The following is a 25,426-nucleotide window of genomic DNA, read 5'->3' on the forward strand; positions in this document are numbered from 1 at the left end:
AAATATAGAAAAAAAGTGTTGAAGTGCTAATTAGTAATGATGGAGTATGCTCGTTGCTCGAGATTTACGAGTATGCTCGGGCGAGCACCTATTATATTCAGCGTGCTCAGGCTTTAAGTTTTCCTCGGCTCCGTGAACACGATTTGCGACTGTTTGACAGTTTTAATACATGTGAGGAATGCTGGAAAAACAGGCATTCCTCACATGTATTAAAGCTGTTAAACAGTTGCAAATCATGTTCACGGAGTGACGGAAACTTAAAGCCCGAGCACGCTGAAGATAATAGGTGCTCACCTGAGCATACTCGTAAATCTCGAGCAACGAGCATGCTCGCTCATCACTAGTGCTAATCATAGACAGGACTGCTTTTTAAATAATGTTGGCACCTGCATTTGTTAAAATGTGAGTGTATATATATATATGCTAAGTCACCCATCACTCTATCACTGATGATCACATTGTTCCTCACCAGTCTTAGTCCTAATAGTATATGATCTTAGCAAACAATCAGAGGCTGGCTGCAGCATTCATGTGCGGTATATACTGGCATCATGTCTTGTGCTGATACGGCTTGTTTTGGCTGCACCGATGCGGGACCATCTCCACTGGAGTGATGAAGAATTTAATAGTACTGCTTTTTTGCATAGAAAAGGTCTATAATTTTCATACATATACACACTACTTAAATACACTATGTGCTATTTATAAATCAGATGGTAGCTGGATGTTACTTAACATGATCATTTGAAAGTATAAACCTAATTGAATTTCAAATTTTTAAGAGAGATTCCTGGTCTGTAATTACAGACAGGAAGTCTATTGTAATCTGGGATTTGCAAAACTGAAGAAAAAGCATTAATACAATATTGAGAAAAATGAGATGTGTAATTGAATGAAACATTTACATTTCCAAGGGTTTCTTCTGTCTGTACACAGGATATTACAATGCAATATTTACTATTCACATCTCTGATCTAATCAGCTCTACAAATACAAGCATGTCTGATGTTAAACCAGCTGCCCCTACATAATCAGACATAGAGCTCAATGGATGTGAATCTTATTAGCTTTTGTCTCTCTATTTCCATCTTATTACATAGATATAAAACATTTTGTAGCTTAAGAACATGTCCTGTATAACATTTGGCTATACTTCACATAATAAATCTAATTAATAAAAGATTAAAATTTCCTACCATAATATAAGATTTGATCAGATCTAGTCGAACAATAAGCATAGTATGCCACAGCAAAGCCCAATTATATTAGAAACACCAAGTAGAAATGTTGAAACTTTATGATGATTTCTATGGAATCCATGGAAAATTTGAATAAATGTTGACTACATTTTCATGAAATCTAGTTAGAGATCATTTTAAAAGGTTTCTCAATCAGAATGCAAGAAACCATACTGGTAGCTGTCATCAAATGCATCCTTAAAATAAATGCCTTTTGTCATCTACAACCGTGTTCTTAAGCTTCTTTTTCTTAGTACCCCCAAGTAAAAAAAAAATTCAGCCAAGTACCCCTAAAGCTATGTTTCACTGCAATCTTAACTTAGCTGACAGCTGATTACATTGTGATGTTGTCATAAATGCAAAGTCATGCATAAATAAATCACAAATAATGACCGATTATTAAAAAAAAACACCACAAGAGAACATCGATTTCACTCATCTGGAGATGAACAATTTTACACAGTTAATGCCGCCATACACCCATAGTACAATTAATGCCACCACCCATTCCAGTGCAATTATCATCACCCACCTCAGTACAGTTTATCCGGTCACAGACATAGTACTATCAAAAAAAGAACAAACTGTGATGTGTGAAATTAACTTTGATTTTTATAATGCATTTCAAAATGTAAAGACCTGCACACACGCACACACCTATTCAATGAGCAGCATGGTGGCTCAATGGTTAGCACTGCAGCCTTACAGTGCTGGGGTACTGGGGTCAAATCCCACCAAGGACAACATCTGCAAGGAGTTTGTATGTTCTCCCCATGTTTGAGTGGGTTTCTTCTGGGTATTCTGGTTTCCTCCCACACTCCAAAGACATACTGATACAGATTTTAGATTGTGAGCCCCAATGGGGACAGTGATGATGATGTATGTAATGCACTGAAAAATGAATGTGATTATATCAGCGAGTAAAATAAATTAATACAATAAATACACATGTACACTACTCATGAAAAAAATGCACAAACACAGTATAGACATACTGCCCTACAAAAAATGATAATTCCTTTGCCATTATTTAGATTTTCAAGCAGGGAGGGAGCCATTTTTTTCACCTTGCTTTCTGCTGACATTACTGGAAGAAGATTTTTTATGCAGAATTTAAGTGTGTCCACTTATATTATCTATTAACCTATTATCAGGTGTTTTCTACAATTTTCAGAAAGCCACAGCAGACCTTCTCTAACATGATAGGCGGCAACTTCATATCCCCCTGGACCCATAATGCATATCCTTTGGAGTATATGCATCATGGTTTAGGCACCATTCATCTAAACCAAGAGTGGGGAACCTTTTTACTGCCATGGGCCGATATTTATATCATCATTCAGGGGCCATACGCAATTATTATCTTAAATATTAGCCTGCTATATTTGGTCAAACATTTAATTAACTCATTGCTAATATGATGGCTGCAGCGGCTACTCTTCGGTGAGACTGTGATGTTAGGTGGTAGTGATGATGTTGCTATTTGCAGCTGCTTTTCCAGATTTGCTTTCATTTGGAACGCAGGTGACTAATGTGATTATGAGTTTTGTAAAGAACGGCTCACAGCAGTAACTTGTTCCGAACACATATGTATATTACACTACATGTCTCCTTAAAGAGAGAAATGAATCACTGCTTACTGCTGTATATACATCACATAGGAGACACTGAGGCTGTTGTATATACAGTGTGTGACATAAGTATTGAATATGTCACCAATTTTCTAAGTAAATATATTTCTAAAGGTGTTATTGACATGAAATTCTCACCAGATGTCGGTAACAACCCATCCAATCCACACAGGCAAAGAAATCAAACCACAGATGTGGTATTACACAGTTATGTGTAATAATGAGAAATGACACACGGAAAAGTATTGAACACATGAAGAAAGAGAGGTGCAAAAAGCCATGGAAAGTCATGACACCAGCTGAAATCTATCAGACACTATGTGATATACACTGATGAGCAAAAGGGTAACAATGTTTTGAACTTTTGACTTTCAGGCTCCATATCTTACCATCCACTACTGCTTCAAACGTGAGACTACCATCATTTTATCATTTTATAGACAATCATCTTGGCTATCTCATACATAAATTTGACTTGCAACTATTTTTCATATGATTAGTTGTCCAGATTCGTATCTCGGGGTTGTGGCCTGCACCTTTCAGGATCCATCTTAAACCCTTCAGCTAATGCAATGAACCCCAAGAACGATATTACTTGAACAGAAAAAGTACATTTCTCCACTTTAGCAAACAAAGAATTCTCTCTCAGCTTCTGTAATACAAAGTGGACATGTTCATAGTGCAAATCCAGATTGGGCAAAAAAAATTAGAATATTATCTAGGTATACCACAATAAACCTTCCAGTGCAATCAGAAAAGATATCGTTCATAAAATTTTGAAATACTGCTGGCACATTGGTTAACCCAAAAGGCATGGCAAGATTTACAAATAACCCCTCTAAGATCAAGTTTAGAAAACCACTTAGCCTCCATAAGCTGATTCTATAAGTTGGGGATGAGAGGACATGGGCATGTATTCCTAACCATAATTTTGGTTAATTCACAGAAATCGAGGCTAGGACGGAGGCTACCATGTTCCTTTTAAACAAAAAAAAAACAGCGAGGAGGAAGGACGGATATGACCTTTCCGTAACCTTTAGTCCACATATTCTTTCATGGCGGCACATTCAGGCTCAAACAAATTGTATAAGTGAGCTTTAGGTAATATGGCATTAGGGACAAGATTGTGATATTAACCCCTTAAGCCCCGCGGGTGGTTTGCACGTTAATGACCGGGCCAATTTTTACAATTCTGACCACTGTCACTTTATGAGGTAATTACTCTGGAACGCTTCAACGGATCCCCCTGATTCTGAGATTGTTTTTTCATGACATATTGTACTTCATGATTGTGGAAAAATTTCTTCGATATCACTTGCGTTTATTTGTGAAAAAAACGGAAATTTGGCGAAAATTTTGAAAATTTTGCAATTTTCAAAATTTGAATTTTTAAGCCCTGAAATCAGAGCGATATGTCACACAAAAGAGTTAATAAATAACATTTCCCACATGTCTACTTTACATCAGCACAATTTTGGAACCAAAATTTTTTTTTGTTAGGGAGCTATAAGGGTTAAAATTTACAAAACCATTTTTTTAGGGACCACATCACATTTGAAGTCACTTTGAGAGGTCTTTATGACAGAAAATACCCAAAAGTGACACCATTCTAAAAACTGCACCCCTCAAGGTGCTCAAAACCACATTCAATAACTTTATTAACCCTTCAGGTGCTTCATAGGAATTTTTTGAATGTGGAAGAAAAAAATGAACATTTAACTTTTTTCACAAAAATGTTACTTTAGACCCAATTTTTTTTATTTTCACAGGGGTAACAAGAAAAAATGGACCACAAAATTTGTTGTGCAATTTCCCCTGGGCACGCAGATACCCAATATTTGGGGAAAAAACACTGTTTGGGCGCACTGTAGGGCTCGGAAGGGAAGGAGCGCCATTTGACTTTTTGATTGTAAAATTTGCTTGAATAATTAGCGGACACCATGTTGCGTTTAGAGAGCCCCTGTGTGCCCAAACATTAGAGCTCCCCCACAAGTGACCCCATTTTGGAAACTAGACCCCACAAGGCACCTATCTAGATGCATAGTGAGCAGTTGCAACCCCCAGGTGCTTCACAAATTGATTCGTAAAAATGAAAAAGTGAAAAAAAACCCACTTTTTCATTTTTACGAATCAATTTGTGAAGCACCTGGGGGTTCCAACTGCTCACTATGCATCTAGATAGGTGCCTTGGGGGGTCTAGTTTCCAAAATGGGGTCACTTGTGGGGGAGCTCCAATGTTTGGGCACACAGGGACTCTCTAAATGCAACATGGTATCCGCTAACAAATTGAATGGAAAATCAGCTCAAATTGTTAGCGGACACCACATTGCGTTTGGAGAGCCCCTCTGTGCCCAAACTTTGGAGCTCCACACAAGTGACCCCATTTTGGAAACTAGACCCCCCAAGGCACCTTTCTAGATGCATAGTGAGCACTTGGAACCCCCAGGTGCTTCACAAATTGATTCGTAATAATGAAAAAGTGAAAAAAAAAACACATTTTCATTTTTACGAATCAATTTGTGAAGCACCTAGGGGTTCCAAGTGCTCACTATGCATCTAGATAGGTGCCTTGGGGGGTCTAGTTTCCAAAATGGGGTCACTTGTGGGGGAGCTCCAATGTTTGGGCACACAGGGACTCTCTAAATGCAACATGGTATCCGCTAACAAATTGAATGGAAAATCGGCTCAAATTGTTAGCGGACACCACATTGCGTTTGGAGAGCCCCTCTGTGCCCAAACTTTGGAGCTCCCCCACAAGTGACCCCATTTTGGAAACTAGACCCCCCAAGGCACCTTTCTAGATGCATAGTGAGCACTTGGAACCCCCAGGTGCTTCACAAATTGATTCATAATAATGAAAAAGTGAAAAAAAAAACACTTTTTCATTTTTATGAATCAATTTGTGAAGCACCTGGGGTTCCAAGTGCTCACTATGCATCTAGATAGGTGCCTTGGGGGGTCTAGTTTCCAAAATGGGGTCACTTGTGGGGGAGCTCCAATGTTTGGGCACACAGGGACTCTCTAAATGCAACATGGTATCCGCTAACAAATTGAATGGAAAATCGGCTCAAATTGTTAGCGGACACCACATTGCGTTTGGAGAGCCCCTCTGTGCCCAAACTTTGGAGCTCCCCCACAAGTGACCCCATTTTGGAAACTAGACCCCCCAAGGCACCTTTCTAGATGCATAGTGAGCACTTGGAACCCCCAGGTGCTTCACAAATTGATTCGTAATAATGAAAAAGTGAAAAAAAAAACACTTTTTCATTTTTATGAATCAATTTGTGAAGCACCTGGGGTTCCAAGTGCTCACTATGCATCTAGATAGGTGCCTTGGGGGGTCTAGTTTCCAAAATGGGGTCACTTGTGGGGGAGCTCCAATGTTTGGGCACACAGGGACTCTCTAAATGCAACATGGTATCCGCTAACAAATTGAATGGAAAATCGGCTCAAATTGTTAGCGGACACCACATTGCGTTTGGAGAGCCCCTCTGTGCCCAAACTTTGGAGCTCCCCCACAAGTGACCCCATTTTGGAAACTAGACCCCCCAAGGCACCTTTCTAGATGCATAGTGAGCACTTGGAACCCCCAGGTGCTTCACAAATTGATTCGTAATAATGAAAAAGTGAAAAAAAAACACTTTTTCATTTTTATGAATCAATTTGTGAAGCACCTGGGGTTCCAAGTGCTCACTATGCATCTAGATAGGTGCCTTGGGGGGTCTAGTTTCCAAAATGGGGTCACTTGTGGGGGAGCTCCAATGTTTGGGCACACAGGGACTCTCCAAATGCAACATGATATCCGCTAAGAATTTGAGCCGACAATTTGTTAGCGGATATCATGTTGCATTTGGAGAGTCCCTGTGTGCCCAAACATTGGAGCTCCCCCACAAGTGACCCCATTTTGGAAACTAGACCCCCCAAGGCACCTATCTAGATTCATAGTGAGCACTTGGAACCCCAGGTGCTTCACAAATTGATTCATAAAAATGAAAAAGTGTTTTTTTTTCACTTTTTCATTATTACGAATCAATTTGTGAAGCACCTGGGGGTTCCAAGTGCTCACTATGCATCTAGAAAGGTGCCTTGGGGGGTCTAGTTTCCAAAATGGGGTCACTTGTGGGGGAGCTCCAAAGTTTGGGCACAGAGGGGCTCTCCAAACGCAATGTGGTGTCCGCTAACAATTTGAGCTGATTTTCCATTCAATTTGTTAGCGGACACCATGTCGCGTTTGGAGAGCCCGTGATGTGCCTAAACAGTGGAGCTCCCCCACAAGTGTCCCCATTTTGGAAACTATACCCCTCAAGGATTTTATTAAGGTGTATAGTGAACATTTTGAACCCAGAGGTACGGCACAGAATTTGTTTACATTAGGTCATCATATTGAATAAGTTGTCATTATTCTTGAGTGCAAGTGCTCGCTACTTGAGTTTGCATCGGCTACTCAGGTATGCACCATGTACAGCGTGTGCTCGAGTGACATGCTCGAGTCCCTGCTCCGCATGTTTCACGGTTATTAGACACCCAAAAAAAAACATGCGGGGATCGCTTGTGCATGGCATGCAATCCCCGTAAAGTTTTTTGGCCGCGAAGCATATGGGGCAGAGACTCGAGCATGTCACTCAAATACCCACGATACTCAATGCATACCAGAGCACCCGATGCAAACTCAAGTAGCGAACACTTGCTCTCAACACTAGTCGCCATATCGTCATCTTTTTTTCTTACTTTTGAAAAAAATCCCAACCCCAGCCCTAACCCTAGCACAACCCTAACCCTAGCACAACCCTAGCCCCAGCACAACCCTAGCCCCAGCACAACCCTAGCCCCAGCACAACCCTAGCCCCAGCACAACCCTAGCCCCAAACCCAGCCCTAACCCTAGCCCAATCCTAACCCAAGAGTTTATTTTTGACGCCGTTCCTTGTGCGGTATAAGTGATTAGACGACTTTATTCTTCGGGTCGGTGTGATTACAGCAATACCAGAATCATATGGGGTTTTTATGACTGACAGCTGTCACACACTAAAAGACGCATTTTTTGTAAAATCTAGTTTTTGCATCGCCATATTTTGAGAGCTATAATTTTTCCAGATTTTGGCAGACAGTCATGTGACGGCTCGTTTTTTGCGGGATGACTTGACGTTGTTATTGGTGCCATTTTCAGGCACGTGACATTTTTTGATCGCTTTCTATTCCGATTTTTGGGAGGCAGAATAAACAAAAACCAACAATTCAGGAATTGTTTTTTTTTTTATTCTGTTCCGCGTGTGGTAAAATTGATGAGGTAGCTTTATTCTTCGGGTCAGTACGTTTACAGCGGTACCACATTTGTATCATTTTTCTATGTTTTGGCGCTTATACACAATAAAAGCTATTTTATAGAAAAAAATATTTTTTAGTATCGCTTTATTCTGAGAGCTATAACTTTTTTATTTTTCGGCTGATGGAGCTGTATGGCAGCTTGTTTTTTGCGGGACGAGATGACGTTTTCAGCGGTATCATTTTTATTTATATGCGTCTTTTTGATCGCGTGTTATTCCACTTTTTATTTGGCGGTATGGTGATAAAGCATTGTTTTTTGCTTCGTTTTTTTTTTTTTTTTTTTTACCGTGTTCACTAAAGGGGTTAACTAGTGGGACAGTTTTATAGGTCAGGTTTTTCCGGACGCGGCGATACCAAATATGTCTACTTTTATTGTTTTTTTTTTATTTTTTTTATAATAATATTTATTGATGGGTACATTATATTTTTATTTTTGGTGTATTATTTTTTTTATTTTTTTATAATATTTTTGCACATTTTTTTTTTTTCTTTTTTCCACTTTCACACAGTTTATAAACTTTATTACTTTGTCCCACTCTGGGACTTTCACTTTTTTTTTTCTGATCGCCTGCATGGCACAGGAATGGAGCACCATCCCTATGCCATGAAGGCTGTCAGAAGTGCACAGTGTGAAGATTGCTTGGAGATGCACTGCGCATGTCCAAGCAATCTTCCTGCTCTCTGGTGACCCGGATGTTGTCATGACGACATCGGGTCATCATGGCAACACCCGGGAAGCCTTTGCAGACTGCGCTGGAAGCCGGAAGAGTAGGTGAGTATCGCCGATCACCTCCCCTTGCCCCCGCAATGCCGCGATCGACTTCGATCGCAGCATCGCGGGGGTTAATGTGCTGGGAGCGGTGCAGGACCGCTCCCTGCACATAGTACCGGGTGTCAGCTGTGACAATCAGCTGACACCCGGCGGCGATCGCGCCCGCACAGCCTGTGTGCGCGCGCGATCGCGATGACGTACTAATACGGGTCTGGCTCTTAAGTCCCAGGGCACAGACGCGTATTAGTACGTCAGATGTTATTAAGGGGTTAATCATAAGGATGATGGGGAGGTACTATCTCTACCACTTTTTTCAAAAACACATCCCCAAAGTCTTTTCGGTAACCCAGACTTGTAGAGCAAATTTGTACAGAACTAAGACATCTCTTATGACAATTGAGGCTCCATTTAACAATATCCTTCTGATACCAATCGATAACCGGATTGTGAATAAGCAGCCATGGAAATTGCAACACCAACCCAGCAGGTAAACTATCCAAAACAAAACAGGAGATGGTCTCAGAGTGAAGTGTTCCCACTTGCAGTGTGACCTCCACTATTACCAGCTGGACAAGAATCTGAAGTAACGGTGTAATATCAATGGCAACATTTTTAATGGGTCTTTCCAATCTAACTGACCCTAATCCTAATTTCTGAACCAGTCCAGAATCAATAAAGTTGCCTGTAGACCCGCAGACAATGAAAGCTAACGCTGATAACAACTGGTTCTTGAAAAGTGGTTCCATGTTTAGCAGTATTTTCACTGAGGAGTAAAAAGGTACCTGAAAGTCTGGGTGACCCCCTTGACAATAACCCAGAGTTAGGCGTTTCCCGACTACTTGCTTTCTTGAGAGTGTATCGAGCAATCCTTAAGAAAATGCCCAGTGCAACCACAGTAGATGCAGAGTCCGAGGTTGCGTCAACGTTTCCTCTCAAGGGCCCGAGAGCTGGCAGCTCCAAATTCCATCGGTTCCACCTCAAGTAAGTAGACAGATTCGGAGGAATGACTGAAACACCATTCCACTCACCACACCTCTCCTGAATTCTGTGATCCATCCAAATGGCCTGGGTCATGGCCTCCCCCAATGAACAAGATGGAGTATGCAGAGCCAGAGCGTCTTTAGGTGTTTCAGAAAGGCCTCTATGGAACTGGCACCTGAGAACCGCATCATTCCACAGAACTTCAGTGGACCATTACCAGTGGGTAAATAGCTGGCTGAGTGATAGAAAGCAGAGGGTGGTTATCAATGGAGTAAGCTCAGGGTGTTTCAGGGTTACTAGCGGGATGCCTCAAGGGTCTGTCTTGGGCCCTATATTATTTAATATATTTATTAATGATCTAGTGGAAGGGTTGCATAGTAAAATAGCAATATTTGCAGATGATACTAAACTTTGTAAAGTAGTTAATACAGATGAGGATAGGGCACAGCTACAGGAGGATTTAGATAAATTGGGGAGTTGGGCCAAAAAATGGCAAATGGGGTTCAATGCCGATAAATGTAAGGTCATGCACATGGGAAAGAAAAACAGCAGTCACCCATACATATTAAATGGGAAACCGTTGGGGAAATCTGACATGGAGAAGGACCTGGGCGTCTTGGTTAATAGCAAATTAAATTGGAGTGCCCAGTGTCAGGCAGCAGCTGTGAAGGCAAATAGAGTCATGGCATGCATCAGAAGAGGAATAGGGTCATATGATGAGAACATTGTTCTTCCTCTGTATAAAGCGCTGGTAAGGCCGCACTTAGAATATTGTGCACAGTTCTGGTCTCCGGTGCTCAGGAAAGACATATTGGAGCTAGAGTGGGTACAAAGGAGGGCGACTAAGGTAATAAAGGGAATGGAGGGACTAGAATACCCAGAGAGGTTGTCAAAATTAGACCTATTTACGTTGGAAAAGAGAAGGCTTAGGGGAGACCTCATAAACATGTATAAATACATCAGGGGGCAGTACAGAGATCTCTCCCATGACCTTTTTATACCAAGGATGGTGACAAAGACGAGGGGGCACACTATGCGTCTGGAGGAAAGGAGGTTCCTGCACCAGCATAGAAGGGGATTCTTTACGGTCAGAGCCGTGAGACTCTGGAACTCTCTGGGAGAGGAAGTGGTGATGTCCAACTCACTTAATGAGTTCAAGAGAGGCCTGGACGCCTTTCTTGAGAACAATAAAATTACATCTTATGCTTAGTGATAGTTAATTAATCCAGGGATTTAATCTGACTGCCAGATTGGAGTCGGGAAGTGAATTTTTCCTCAATGATGTAAATTGGCCTATACCGCATGTTTTTTTTTTGCCTTCCCCTGGATCAATGCTGCGGAATAGCTGCAGTGCTCAAGAAATAGGCTGAACTGGATGGACGCTTGTCTTTTTTCGGCCTTATAAACTATGTAACTATGTAACATTGCTGAAACTCGGTAGTATAGTCCTCAGCGGTGCGGCCCCCCTGTGTCAGGTCCTTGCCTCTTTGCGACCTGGATCCTGTCAGGTTTGTCATAGATCAACCTTAAGGCATCAAAAAAGGTGTCAACAGAAGACCGTTCTGGGGCTTGTGGGGACAAAGAAAATGTTCAAGTTCGAGGGCTTCCTCACAGTAGGAACATGATTATTCCCACCCGTTGGGACTGATCCCCTGAGGACCAGGGTTGCAGGGTAAAAAATAGCCTACAGCTCTCCTGGCACACCCTACTAAACTGTTTATTCTTATCAGGAAGGGCCACTACTGGTTCGTGAGAGACCAATTGCACGTCAGAAGGTACAGATGTCATAGCTACTGGCAGTAGTGGACAGCTCTGGGAAACACTCATCACACAAGAAAACTGACCCTGCAGCTGGGACTGCGATGATTCTAGATTCTGGTGCTCCTTGGCCAGATCCAGAATCATCTGGGTCAGATTCGCCACCTGATTGTAAAGTGTACGAATTGAATCCATACTAGTGGGGAAAAAAGTATAAGGCCAGTCATAATGTGACGCTGACTCATGGACAAGCGGTGAGACAGGGTAATCAAGAGATCCAGGGTCAGATAAAAAGAGAGCTCGTCATAAACAGAGGGGTAAGATAAAGGCGTAGTCAGGTCACAGTCTGAGGTCAGAATTCCAGGAAGCTAGCGGATAACCATACAATCCCTATAATTCACAATCTGTATATAAGCAATTGTGTGGTGTGATATTTTAGTATGGGCATTCTGAATTGCATTATAGTTAATGGTAGACCTAGCTGATGACCTATTTGCTGTGAACAAAATATTCATATATATATATATATATATATATATATATATATACATACATATATATATATATATATATATATATATATATATATATATATATATATATATATATATATGATATTCAATCATATTGCTAAGAAAAATTACTTTGTGTATGGTTCACCTAGGAGAAGAATGTGTTTGTGCTTACAAACAGTATGTTCACATTTATGGCATTTTGTTCCTTACTGCAGTGTCTGTCAACTTCTGCCAGTTGGGTCTCAGGTAGAACAGGATTCCTCTCCATGCTCCGGGCAATGTAGCACCTCTGATCAGGAGTATTAGAAGGACCACATAGGGAAGAGTCGCTGTCACCCATACTACCTGGAAGGCAAAGCCGTGGGTGTAACTGTAGAATTGACATTTTACAGGACCATTTCTCTTTCTCTTCACAGTAGTTTTTTCTATGGCACAAACATCAAGATATCTTTTCAGTTCTCTATTGGTAGGTCACTGCTTACCCCTCATAAACTTCACATCAGCCCTTCCTAGTAGCTTTATTATTTAATTAGAGATTTTATTCTCTTCATTTCAATTATTTAAGCTACATACACTACTTTGCAAAAGTTTTAGACAGATGTAAAAAAATGCTGCAAAGAAAGAATGCATTAAAAAATAAAATTGTTTGTATATTGCTTCTATGTATCAATTATTAAAATGCAAATAAATAAAAAAAAATCTAAATCAAAATCAATATTTGGTGTGACCACCCTTTTTTTGCCTTCAAAATAGTATAAATTATTCTACACAGGGATTTTTTAAGATTATAGTCAGGTGTATGAATAACCAATTATACCAAATAAGTGATCATTTACATCATTTTCATATCTAGGTTGAAATACAGGCATCAACAGAAACAGCTGTTCAGGAGTTTTAAAACCGGGTGGAGAACAGCCAAACTCTACTACAAAAGGTGAGGTTATGGAAGACAGTTTCCTGTCACACGTGATTAACTACGGTGAGACTGAGCACAGCAACAAGACACAAGTTAGTTATTCAGCATCAGCAAGGTCTCTCCCAAACAAAGATTTCAAAGCAAACTGGGGTTTCAAGATGTTATCTTCAAGCCCTTTTTAAGAAGCACCAGGGAACGGGAAACTTTGAAGACCATAGATGCAGTGGTCGGCTAAAGAAACTTATTGCAGCAGGCGAAAGGCATATCATGCTGATTTCCCTTCTAAATCAGATGTCCAGCAATATAATTAGCTCAGAAACAGGCAGTAAGCAGTGGGTGCCAGCTACAGGTGCTGCTCACAAAATTAGAATATCATCAAAAAGTTAATTTATTTCAATTCTTCAATACAAAAAGTGAAACTCATATATTATATAGATTCATTACAAACAGAGTGATCTATTTCAAGTGTTTATTTCTGTTAATGTTGATGATTATGGCTTACAGCCAATGAAAACACAAAAGTCATTATCTCAGTAAATTAGAATACTTTATAACAACTGCTTGAAAAATGTTTTTAAAATCCGAAATGTTGGCCTACTGAAATGTATGTTCAGTAAATGCACTCAATACTTGGTCGGGGCTCCTTTTGCATCAATTACTGCATCAATGCGGTGTGGCATGGAGGCGATCAGCCTGTGCCACTGCTCAGGTGTTATGGAAGCCCAGGTTGCTTTGATAGCAGCCTTCATCTAGTCTGCATTGTTGGGTCTGGTGTCTCTCATCTTCCTCTTGACAATACCCCATAGACTCTCTATGGGGTTAAGGTCAGGCGAGTTTGCTGGCCAATCAAGCACAGTGATACTGTTGTTTTTAAACCAGGTATTGGTACTTTGGCAGTGTGGACAGGTGCCAAGTCCTGCTGGAGAATGAAATTTCCATCTCCAAAAAGCTTGTCGGCAGAGGGAAGCATGAAGTGCTCTAAAATTTACTGGTAGACTGCTGCCATGACTTTGGTCTTGATAAAACACAGTGAACCTACACCAGCAGATGACATGGCTCCCCAAACCATCACTGATTGTGGAAACTTCACACTAGACCTCAAGCAGCTTGGATTGTGTGCCTCTCCACTCTTCCTCCAGACTCTGGGACCTTGATTTCCAAATGAATTGTAAAATTTACTTTCATCTGAAAACAACACCTTGGACCACTGAGCAACAGTCCAGGCCTCTTTCTCCTTGGCCCAGGTAAGACGCTTCTTGCATTGTCTATTGGTCATGAGTGGCTTAACACGAGGAATGCGACACTTCTAGCCCATGTCCTGGATACCTCTGTGCGTGGTGGCTCTTGAAGCAATGACTCAGCAGTCCTCTCCTTGTGAATCTCCCCCAAATTTTTGAATGGCCTTTTCTTGACAATCCTTTCAAGGCTGCGGTTATCCCGGTTGCTTGTCACCTTTTTCTACCACACTTTTTCCTTCCACTCAACTTTCCATTAATATGCTTGGATACAGCACTCTGTGAACAACCAGCTTCTTTAACATTGACCTTTTGTGGCTTACCCTCCTTGTGGAGTGTGTCAATGACGGTCTTCTGGACATCTGTCAAGTCAGCAGTCTTCCCCATGATTGTGAAGCCTACTGAAACAGACTAAGGGACCTTTTTAAACGCTTTGGAAGCCTTTGCAGGTGTTTTTTGAAAATTGTACATTCACACTGAAGGCATCAAAACTATGATTTAACACATGTGGAATTATATACTTAACAAAAAAGTGTGAAACAACTGAAAATATGTCTTATATTCTAGGTTCTTCAAAGTAGCCACCTTTTGCTTTGATGAGACTGCTTTGCACACTCTTGGCATTCTCTTGATGAGCTTCAAGAAGTAGTCACCGGAAATGGTCTTCCAACAATCTTGAAGAAGTTCCCAGAGATGCTTAGCACTTGTTGGCCCTTTTGCCTTCACTCTGCGGTCCAGCTCACCCCAAACCATCTCGATTGGGTTCAGGTCTGGTGACTGTGGAGGCCAGGTCATCTGGCGTAGCACCCCATCACTCTCCTTCTTGGTCAAATAGCCCTTACACAGCCTGGAGGTGTGTTTGGGGTTATTGTCCTGTTGAAAAATAAATGATGGTCTAACTAAACGCAAACCGGATGGAATAGCATGCCGCTGCAAGATGCTGTGGTAGCCATGCTGGTTCAGTATGCCTTCAATTTTGAATAAATCCCCAACAGTGTCTCCAGCAAAGCACCCCCACACCATCACACCTCCTCCTCCATGCTTCACGGTGGGAACCTGGCATGTAGAGTCCATTGGTTCACCTTTTCTGTGTCGCACAAAGACACGGTGGTTGGAACCAAAGATCTCAAATTTGGACTCATCAAACCAAAGCACAGATTTCCACTGCTCTAATGTCCATTCCTTGTGTTCTTTAGCCCAAACAAGTCTCTTCTGCTTGTTGCCTGTCCTTAGCAGTGGTTTCCTAGCAGCTATTTTACCATGAAGGCCTGCTGCACAAAGTCTCCTCTTAACAGTTGTTGAAGAGATGTGTCTGCTGCTAGAACTCTGTGTGGCATTGACCTGGTCTCTAATCTGAGCTGCTGTTAACCTGCGATTTCTGAGGCTGGTGACTCAGATAAACTTATCCTCAGAAGCAGAGGTGACTCTTGGTCTTCCTTTCCTGGGGCGGTCCTCATGTGAGGCAGTTTCTTTGTAGCGCTTGATGGTTTTTGCAACTGCACTTGGGGACACTTTCAAAGTTTGCCCAATTTTTCATTTCTAAAAGTAATGATGGCCACTCGTTTTTCTTTACTTGGCTGCTTTTTTCTTGCCATAATACAAATTCTAACAGTCTATTCAGTAGGACTATCAGCTGTGTATCCACCAGACAAATGCACAACACAACTGATGGTCCCAACCCCATTTATAAGGCAAGAAATCCCTCTTATTAAACCTGACAGGGCACACCTGTGAAGTGAAAACCATTTCCGGTGACTACCTCTTGAAGCTCATCAAGAGAATGCCAAGAGTGTGCAAAGCAGTCATCAAAGCAAAAGGTGGCTACTTTGAAGAACCTAGAATATAAGACATATTTTCAGTTGTTTCATACTTTTTTGTTAAGTATATAATTCCACATGTGTTAATTCATAGTTTTGATGCCTTCAGTGTGAATGTAAAATTTTCATAGTCATGAAAATACAGAAAAATCTTTAAATGAGAAGGTGTGTCCAAACTTTTGGTCTGTACTGTAGATCACTCTGTTTGTAATGACTCTATATAATATATGAGTTTGACTTTTTGTATTGAAGAACTGAAATAAATTGACTTTTTGATGATATTCTAATTTTGTGAGAAGCACCTGTACATCCATCTACTATTCAGCTAGAAGTGGTCTTCATTGAAGAATTGTGGCCAAAAAGCCATACCATTGACATAGAAACAAGTGACTCAACTATCCATGGAGACATGGGAATTGAGGAGCAGAAAAACAACAGCAGGTGCTCTGCACTAATGTGTCAAAATTTGAAATATTTGACTATAATAGAAGGTAGTTTGTTTACTGAAGGGCTGGAGAACGATGCAATAATGAGTGTCTGCAAGCAACAGTGAATCATGGAGAGGTTTCTTGCAAGTTTGGGACTGCATTTCAGAAAATTGGGGATTTAGTCATGATTAATGGTATTCTCAATGCTGAGACATACTGGCAGACACATGCATCATACAATACCATCAAAGAGGCATCTGATTGGTTCCAAATTCATTCTGCAGCAGGTCAAAGATTCCAAACATACAGCCAATGTTATGAAGAAGTATCTTCAGTGTAAAGAAGAACAAAAAGTCCTGGAAATACTGATATGGTCCCCACAGAGTCCTGATCTAAATGTTATCCAGTTCTATCTGGGATTATATGAAGAGATAGAAGGATTTGTGCAAGTCATCATCCATAGAATATATGTGGTTATTTCTCCAAGATATTTGTGCAACGAGGTGGCAAGGGGTCGTAGTCGTGGGCTAGTCTACTGAGCAACCTTCAGCGAGCACCCCGGCACCTCGCACAAGAATAAACGGATAGAGTTAGTGCTTTTAAATAAAACCAACTTTACTGACAGATTGCAGTGTACAGGCAGGTGCAGCAGATATTCTCAGGCCCAGGTCTTATGCAGGGACAATAAGCCGTTTCTCTACTTTCCGACTCAGTTTATCACAGCAGGCAGACTTTCACCTTCAGCACACCCTCTGTCCTGGTTGCCGCTTGTCCTAGGGAAGCTGTGCTACTCGGATAAGGCTCCTATCCCTTTTCCACAGTCCCTGTTCTCTCTCGCTGTGCTACTCAGATATATATATATATATGTACATCCCTTTTCCACAGCCTCTGTTCGGTCCTCAGCTCCTGCTGAGGGCTGCCGGCACTCTCTCTCTCTCCCGCGCACCTTCTAACCCTGGCTCAGGTCTCTGGCTGCCGGACTCTCTGGTACTCACATGGACCCTTGATGTCTCGTGTACTGGCCTCTTCTCTGAGTGCATTTACACCATCACTGGTCCTTACTCATGGGCTTACGGCCCCACTGCCTCGACCTGTCCTCGGTCCTGACCTGTCACGAGCAGGTCCTCACTCGTGGGCTTACGGCCCCACTGCCTCGATTTCTTCTTTGCGGGGACACCCCCGTCTTCACACAAGCTCCCTTTCTCTGGAGCTCTTCACTGACACCTTGTCCTGGGCATGGCCGCCCAGACACTGCTCCTTGACTTCCTGTCTCCTGTCTCTCAGCTCACTGCCTCTGCTCCTCCCTGCTACGCTCTTCCCCCTGGCCAGCTCTGCCATGCTGCTGTAACTAGGCAACTACTGCACTGTACAATACAGGGAGAACACATAAAAGCATCAACATTACATTAGACATTACACTCACACAGGGACAACTACTGATGCATGTGGGAATAATAACAAGGAAAAGTCCTTCTTAAAGGGGTGGTGGCGTCCATCCCCCTTACATTTGGAACAACCTGCCTGCAGAGTTCCTTTAAAAACTGTGTGCAAGGGTACCTAGAAGAACTGATGCAGTTTTGAAGGCAAAGGGTAACACCAAATGTGATGTGATTTAGTTTTCTTTTTTTTGATCATTCACTTTGAATTTTGGTAATTGATAAAAATAAATTATTAACAGTTCTATTTTAAAGCATACTTACTTTACAGCATTTTTCCATACCTGAATAAAACTTTTGCACAGCATTTTATATATGTTATGTCAATAAACACATACAATTATTTAAATGATAGGGCTCCACAATGGCACAAGGTTGCCTTTATATTACCCTAAAAAAATTCTATAATTATTTTCTATTTGTCCATGTCCATGTGTGCTAATTCTAAAACATTTGTAAAATTAGTATTATTTCATTTTTATGTTATATTGTCAGATTCGCAAACCAGACTCTGGAGTCTTTTGTTAATATTTCAGGAAATTTTGCTATAGGGACTCTGATTAGATCCAAGTCACCAACTACATCAGGGGTGCACAATCTTATTTTGGTACAAGGTATCTACATCAGGGGTGCACAACCTTATTTTGGTACAAGGTATCTACATCAGGGGTGCACAACCTTATTTTGGTACAAGGTATCTACATCAGGGGTGCACAACCTTATTTTGGTACAAGGTATCTACATCAGGGGTGCACAACCTTATTTTGGTACAAGGCCCACATTGTCAATCTGAAACAATCCGGGTGCCACACAAAAAATTAAAAGGGTATGACCTTCTGTGACATTTATGGCATATCAAAAGTATATAAAATTAATGTCTGAAAGGTTCAAATTCTTCTTATAGGACTCTTATCTACACCAATCAGCAGTCTAAGAGTGAATCTCAAAAGGGTAATCTAATTAGCTGTAAAACACTACAGTGTATGCAGATGTTAAACAAACAGTTAAAGGGGTATTCCCATCTTCAAGATCCTATCCCAATATGCAGAAGGTATAATAATAATTAAATTAGCAAATACCTCCAGTTAGAAAAGTAGAATAGTTCTTCTGATTTGCTATGTCGCTTACCCCATGTACAGGGCACTGCAGTAGCTTAGGTATCCATGGTTGCGACCACTAACAACTAACTGTAACTATATGAGTGGTAGTAACCATGGATTCCTAAGCTACTGCAATGCCCTGCACATGGGGTAAGCGACATAGCGAATCAGAAAAACTAAATTTCTAATTGGAGGTATTTGCAAATATTATTATTATTACACTTACTACATATTGGGATAGGATCTTTGAGATGGGAATACCTCTTTAAGGATCATATAATTGACTCAAAGATTAAAGATGATCATGACAGTGGTCAGACCATATACAAACTGATATACCCCAACTAATGAGCATAAGCGACAAATAGAGTCAGGACAAATTGGTGGCATCTAACAGTGGGTAGTATCATCAGATCTGTTACTATCCTTTACCATATCACATTGTAATCATAAAACAAAAACCATGTATATAAAAAAGGAACGATTTCACCCATTCATGGGATCAAGGTGCTTGGGAAGCACATAGGGAACATGTAGGGCAATATTTTTGGCAGGGATAGCTGTGCACTGTTCTGATTAGGGCAGACGTCAAAGGGACCTTAGGGCCAGGCAGCACCATGTCTTTGGGACTTATAGGACCCGCTACTTGAGTGCCTCTGGATGATTCCAATATTATTGGTATCTACATATCCTACCATATTGATCAACTGAATGGGTGAGATTGTTCCTTTTTTACATACTTGGTTTTTGCTTTATGATTACTATGTGATATGTTAAAGGATATTAACAGATTTGGGGTTAACTAACTTCTGTTAGATACCATTAGGATATTATAATTCCTGCGTCTCGTTAGGTGACAGATAAAACTTTTGATGATCTTACCAACTTTTCTTTAATATATTGTGGCCGTATTTTAAGTGCATTTAGTATAGAGTAAGTTACATTTTATGTACCTTTCACATTTTTACTGTGACTATCATATGACTTTGTGAGTTGTACTTTATATATCAGACAGACTCTTCTGTGTGCTGCATTCTCACCTAATCTGAGAGCAGAATGATATCAGGGCGGAGACCCTGATTCCAGCAGTGGGTTGCTTGGTGTAGTTTGATAAAATCACTGTTTTATCAGCAGGAGATTATCACTATAGGACTAGTAAACCTGCTGCCAGGTAGTCAAGCATATTCATAATTTCCGTATAACTCTGCCCTCACCACTGATTGGCAGATTTCTGTGTACACTGTATATGGGCATAAAGCTGCCAATCAGTGGTGAGAATGGGGTTATACACAGCTCAGCATTCAGAGAATTAGTAGATCTGACACAGATGAAACTTCAAGTAGCCCAGTAAGTGAAGTATCGCTGGAATCAGGGACTTTGCCCCTACATTATGCTGTTCTCAAATGGGGTAACAAAAACCTGGTGACAGATTCCCTTTAAAAGAAAATGCTCCATGTACACAAGAACAAAGGTGTTGGAGAGGTATATAATACAGCTTACCTTTCCAGATGTTTTCACGCCCTTCCACAAACTGAAGTAAACAATAGTAAAAATGAGAAACAGACAGACAAGGAGCTGCCACCGGATCCCTCCAACGTGATCTAAACCATCTGCTTCATGGATGCCCAGAACGTGCCTCCTGCAACAACACAATGATACACAATGTGTAAGCCACACACTTTCACACAATTACAAACTGTATTCTGATTGTCTTTTTTCTTGTGTTTTAGCTACTAATATATAAAATAATAGAGTGAGACACTCAGCCATGGCAATATACCTTCTCAGATTACAGATAGCAGATTAAAGACTACAAGGTTTTCTTTACCTGATGTTTTTTCCCCACAAGTAACACTTATTAACATGTATCCATAGGATAGGTATTGAATGTATAATAGCTCTGTCTACAACCACCATCCATTACTAGAACAGGGGTCTCATGTCCCCCACTCCTTCTCACTGCAGGACCATGGAAACAGAGCACTCCAGACTTACTAAATATTATTACCCTACCATGGCTGGATAATACCGCCATACTTTTACTAAATAACATCACCACATTGAATCTGGACAATGCCATCAAACTGATAGTGAATTACACCACCATATCATGACAGGATAACATAACATTCTATAATATGGATAACACAACTGTACAGTGACGGAATAATACCACTGGATCATGACTGGATAATACCACCATACAGAAAATGAATAGCATCGTCATACATCAACTGAATAACACCGCAATACAGTGAATTGGATAATACCACAATGTAGTTACTGAATACCACTACCACACTGTTGCTGAATAAATAATATTACAGGATCACCAAAAAAAATCACATATTGTCAGAGAATATTACCACCATATAGGGACTGAATATCATCACTCTGCAGACTGGACTAATGAAGATAATAGTAATCAGACACAGTCAAACCTGAAGCCCCATGAAGTGAGGCTACCAAGCGACAGAGGCTCGGCAGTGATGCAGCAGCTTCATGAACTGTATAATTGCAGATTCATAGCTGTATAATTAGAAATGGATTGCATATTGATTGCATATTGTTGATGGCTGGGCGGTTTCTGCACACTTACACAGTCAATAACAATAGGCATCGTGAAAACAGATTCTAGTAGTACAGATGAAAGATGCTGCAAATTTTATGAAGCTGCAGCATTGCACCTGCACCTCAGCCAATCAGCAGTCATGCTCCAACTGCTTTGTAGGACCCAGCCAGAGAAAAAATAAGCATTTACATCCATTGACTCATATCTGGCAATGTGAAAGACTGGAATCAAGACACACTGTCATAAGGATGAGTATAAGGCCATATTCAGATGTCCGTATGTCATCATCCATGTATGGACAGCAAAGTACACACTGGCTATGGGTCTACTGACCTGAACTCAACAGCCTCATATATGCCTACAAGGCTGGTGAGTTTGTGTCAGGAGACGTCAAGCCAGTCTGTGCATCGGCATCCATATTCAGACTGTGATATAACTAAGTCTGAATTTGAACTACTCCAAAATGGTGTAGGAGGAGGCGACAATGCGAGGAGACTGCCACCTACTGTCCAGACAGGACCATGCAGAACTAACCAGAACAAGAAGAGTTGCAGGGGGGACGAGTTCAAATGCAACACCCAGCCAGGTGCCTCTGGTGACGAAGTTCCTGAATATAAAGTGCCTGCGCGTCAAACCGGTGCGAGGTTTGGTGCCAAGAGAGACGTGCAGATGTGCACAAGAGAAGACACTGTAGCTAGAGTGACAGGCCTCAGCGGGAAGCGTGTGCCTGCAGGGTTCTGGCTTCTGTCAGACAGGACCGAGATCGCACCAAGTGAGATCCAGAGCCCCGACTATGCCGATAAAGACTTGCGGACACACCCAAGGACCCAATCAAGACACGGAGCCCAGGCCATGCCAGACAAGGCCCGAATCTCAGACCTGCACCGTTCAAGATCCAGAGCCCAGACAACGCCTGTCAAGAGCCGGAACCCAGCTCTCTTTTCCTCAGACCTGGGAGACACCTGCCGTTAGTTAAGCACCAAAGATCCGTGAGGAGACTTTTGACCAGAGAATGCCTGCGGTGGTGGAGGGAAGACGCGAGTGAGCTGGACCGTCACTTCCATCACTGACGTATGGTACAGGGGTCAACCTGGGCTAGGACAACAAGTAGGGTGGCGGTCAGTTGGAGAGTAGAAGGCTCAACGTGCTTTGGTAGACTTTGTTAGGAGGACTTGCGGCCTAGCGGAAAAACCCGGTGACCCTCGCTAAGGCCATTGCTTCAGGAGGAGCCAACACAGTAGCTCTCACAGGAATGGGTGTACCACCCCTGTCAGAGGGACACAAGTATAATTCCTAAGAGAATTCTCTGTCATTCAAATTGAACTCTAAGATCTATTATGTATTTCGTATTGTATAATTTACTTGTGATTACTCTGTTCCATACTGTTTAACAGTTTCCAAACTACTGTAAGTTCCCGCCATATTGGAGGAAATAAATAATCCATTGACTGTTTCCGCCTCGTGTCTATCTGCCTGTGGAATCTCTGTCAAAAAATCCCTGTCAAAAAAAAGTCAACCCTGTAAAAAAAATTATGGAACAATAAAAAAAAAATATTTTTTAATTTAGTAAAATATAAAAAAAACTAATACATATTTTGTATTGCCAAAATCATACTGACTCGCAGAATAATGGGTAATTTTTTTGTCACAGGGTGAATAAGGTGTAATTTTTTCAATATGTCATATTCAAGAATTTTTTTTCCAGAATATTGAAACCCACAACTTGTTCCACCAAAAAAAACAAGCTCATGGCTATATTGGTGGGAAAATAAAAACATTAAGGCTCTGAAAAGAAGGACAAGAGTGCAAAAAAAAGAAAATGGCCACGAGGGAAGGGGGGAAGATTTCATCATATATGCCCAATACCTCACGCCTTAGTGTTATACAGGATAATAACAGAATTATATCACTCTTTAAAGTGTCATTTTTAGCATGAAAGAAAAGTTATAAAGTCAGAAGCAGTACCTGTGAATAATCATTGGGGAGGTCCAAACCTCAGGAACAGTTGTACAGTCCTAATTTGCAGGCTCCAGTGACATTCAGAACATGTGCAATATGCAAAAAAAAGCCAGTATATCATTGCACATGTGCTGAAGGCTACTCAAACTCGCTTGTAAGCTAGGATAACTCCTGAGCCTGGGACCACACCAATGACTATTCACATATAGCACACAATGCTTTACAACAGCACTTTGTGCAAATCCCCAGGGGAGGAGTCCTGAGGAGATAATTTGCATATTCCCACTGCATTTTGGGGTAAGTGAAGAGTCTCCGCGAGCTCAAAGAACACTGGATTTTGGCTGTTGGAGCTGAAAAGAGGACATCGGTAAACCAGGGGAGGAGTCCTGAGGAGATAATTTGCATATTCCCACTGCATTTTGGGGTAAGTGAAGAGTCTCCGCGAGCTCAAAGAACACTGGATTTTGGCTGTTGGAGCTGAAAAAAGGACATCGGTAAACCAGGGGAGGAGTCCTGAGGAGATAATTTGCATATTCCCACTGCATTTTGGGGTAAGTGAAGAGTCTCCGCGAGCTCAAAGAACACTGGATTTTGGCTGTTGGAGCTGAAAAAAGGACATCGGTAAACCAGGGGAGGAGTCCTGAGGAGATAATTTGCATATTCCCACTGCATTTTGGGGTAAGTGAAGAGTCTCCGCGAGCTCAAAGAACACTGGATTTTGGCTGTTGGAGCTGAAAAAAGGACATCGGTAAACCAGGGGAGGAGTCCTGAGGAGATAATTTGCATATTCCCACTGCATTTTGGGGTAAGTGAAGAGTCTCCGCGAGCTCAAAGAACACTGGATTTTGGCTGTTGGAGCTGAAAAAAGGACATCGGTAAACCAGGGGAGGAGTCCTGAGGAGATAATTTGCATATTCCCACTGCATTTTGGGGTAAGTGAAGAGTCTCCGCGAGCTCAAAGAACACTGGATTTTGGCTGTTGGAGCTGAAAAAAGGACATCGGTAAACCAGGGGAGGAGTCCTGAGGAGATAATTTGCATATTCCCACTGCATTTTGGGGTAAGTGAAGAGTCTCCGCGAGCTCAAAGAACACTGGATTTTGGCTGTTGGAGCTGAAAAAAGGACATCGGTAAACCAGGGGAGGAGTCCTGAGGAGATAATTTGCATATTCCCACTGCATTTTGGGGTAAGTGAAGAGTCTCCGCGAGCTCAAAGAACACTGGATTTTGGCTGTTGGAGCTGAAAAAAGGACATCGGTAAACCAGGGGAGGAGTCCTGAGGAGATAATTTGCATATTCCCACTGCATTTTGGGGTAAGTGAAGAGTCTCCGCGAGCTCAAAGAACACTGGATTTTGGCTGTTGGAGCTGAAAAAAGGACATCGGTAAACCAGGGGAGGAGTCCTGAGGAGATAATTTGCATATTCCCACTGCATTTTGGGGTAAGTGAAGAGTCTCCGCGAGCTCAAAGAACACTGGATTTTGGCTGTTGGAGCTGAAAAAAGGACATCGGTAAACCAGGGGAGGAGTCCTGAGGAGATAATTTGCATATTCCCACTGCATTTTGGGGTAAGTGAAGAGTCTCCGCGAGCTCAAAGAACACTGGATTTTGGCTGTTGGAGCTGAAAAAAGGACATCGGTAAACCAGGGGAGGAGTCCTGAGGAGATAATTTGCATATTCCCACTGCATTTTGGGGTAAGTGAAGAGTCTCCGCGAGCTCAAAGAACACTGGATTTTGGCTGTTG

At 41.6% G+C, this 25,426-nt stretch overlaps 1 protein-coding gene across 1 annotated transcript in view; it reads right to left on the minus strand.

Moving 5' to 3' along the window:
• Positions 1-25,426, minus strand: part of LOC141257868 (sodium-dependent serotonin transporter-like) — a 188,122-nt gene that overhangs the window by 67,721 nt on the left and 94,975 nt on the right. Inside the window, exons 4-5 of the mRNA XM_073672880.1 lie at positions 20,652-20,790; positions 12,430-12,564 (exon numbers count right to left, since the gene is read on the minus strand). Of these exons, the coding sequence (XP_073528981.1) occupies positions 12,430-12,564; positions 20,652-20,790 (274 nt within the window). The remainder of the gene's footprint in view (positions 1-12,429; positions 12,565-20,651; positions 20,791-25,426) is intronic.

The sequence above is a fragment of the Phyllobates terribilis genome, unplaced genomic scaffold (genome assembly GCF_046119375.1).
Source record: "Phyllobates terribilis strain yellow unplaced genomic scaffold, ASM4611937v1 Scaffold_1__5_contigs__length_1240528914, whole genome shotgun sequence".
Taxonomy (NCBI): Eukaryota; Metazoa; Chordata; class Amphibia; order Anura; family Dendrobatidae; genus Phyllobates; species Phyllobates terribilis.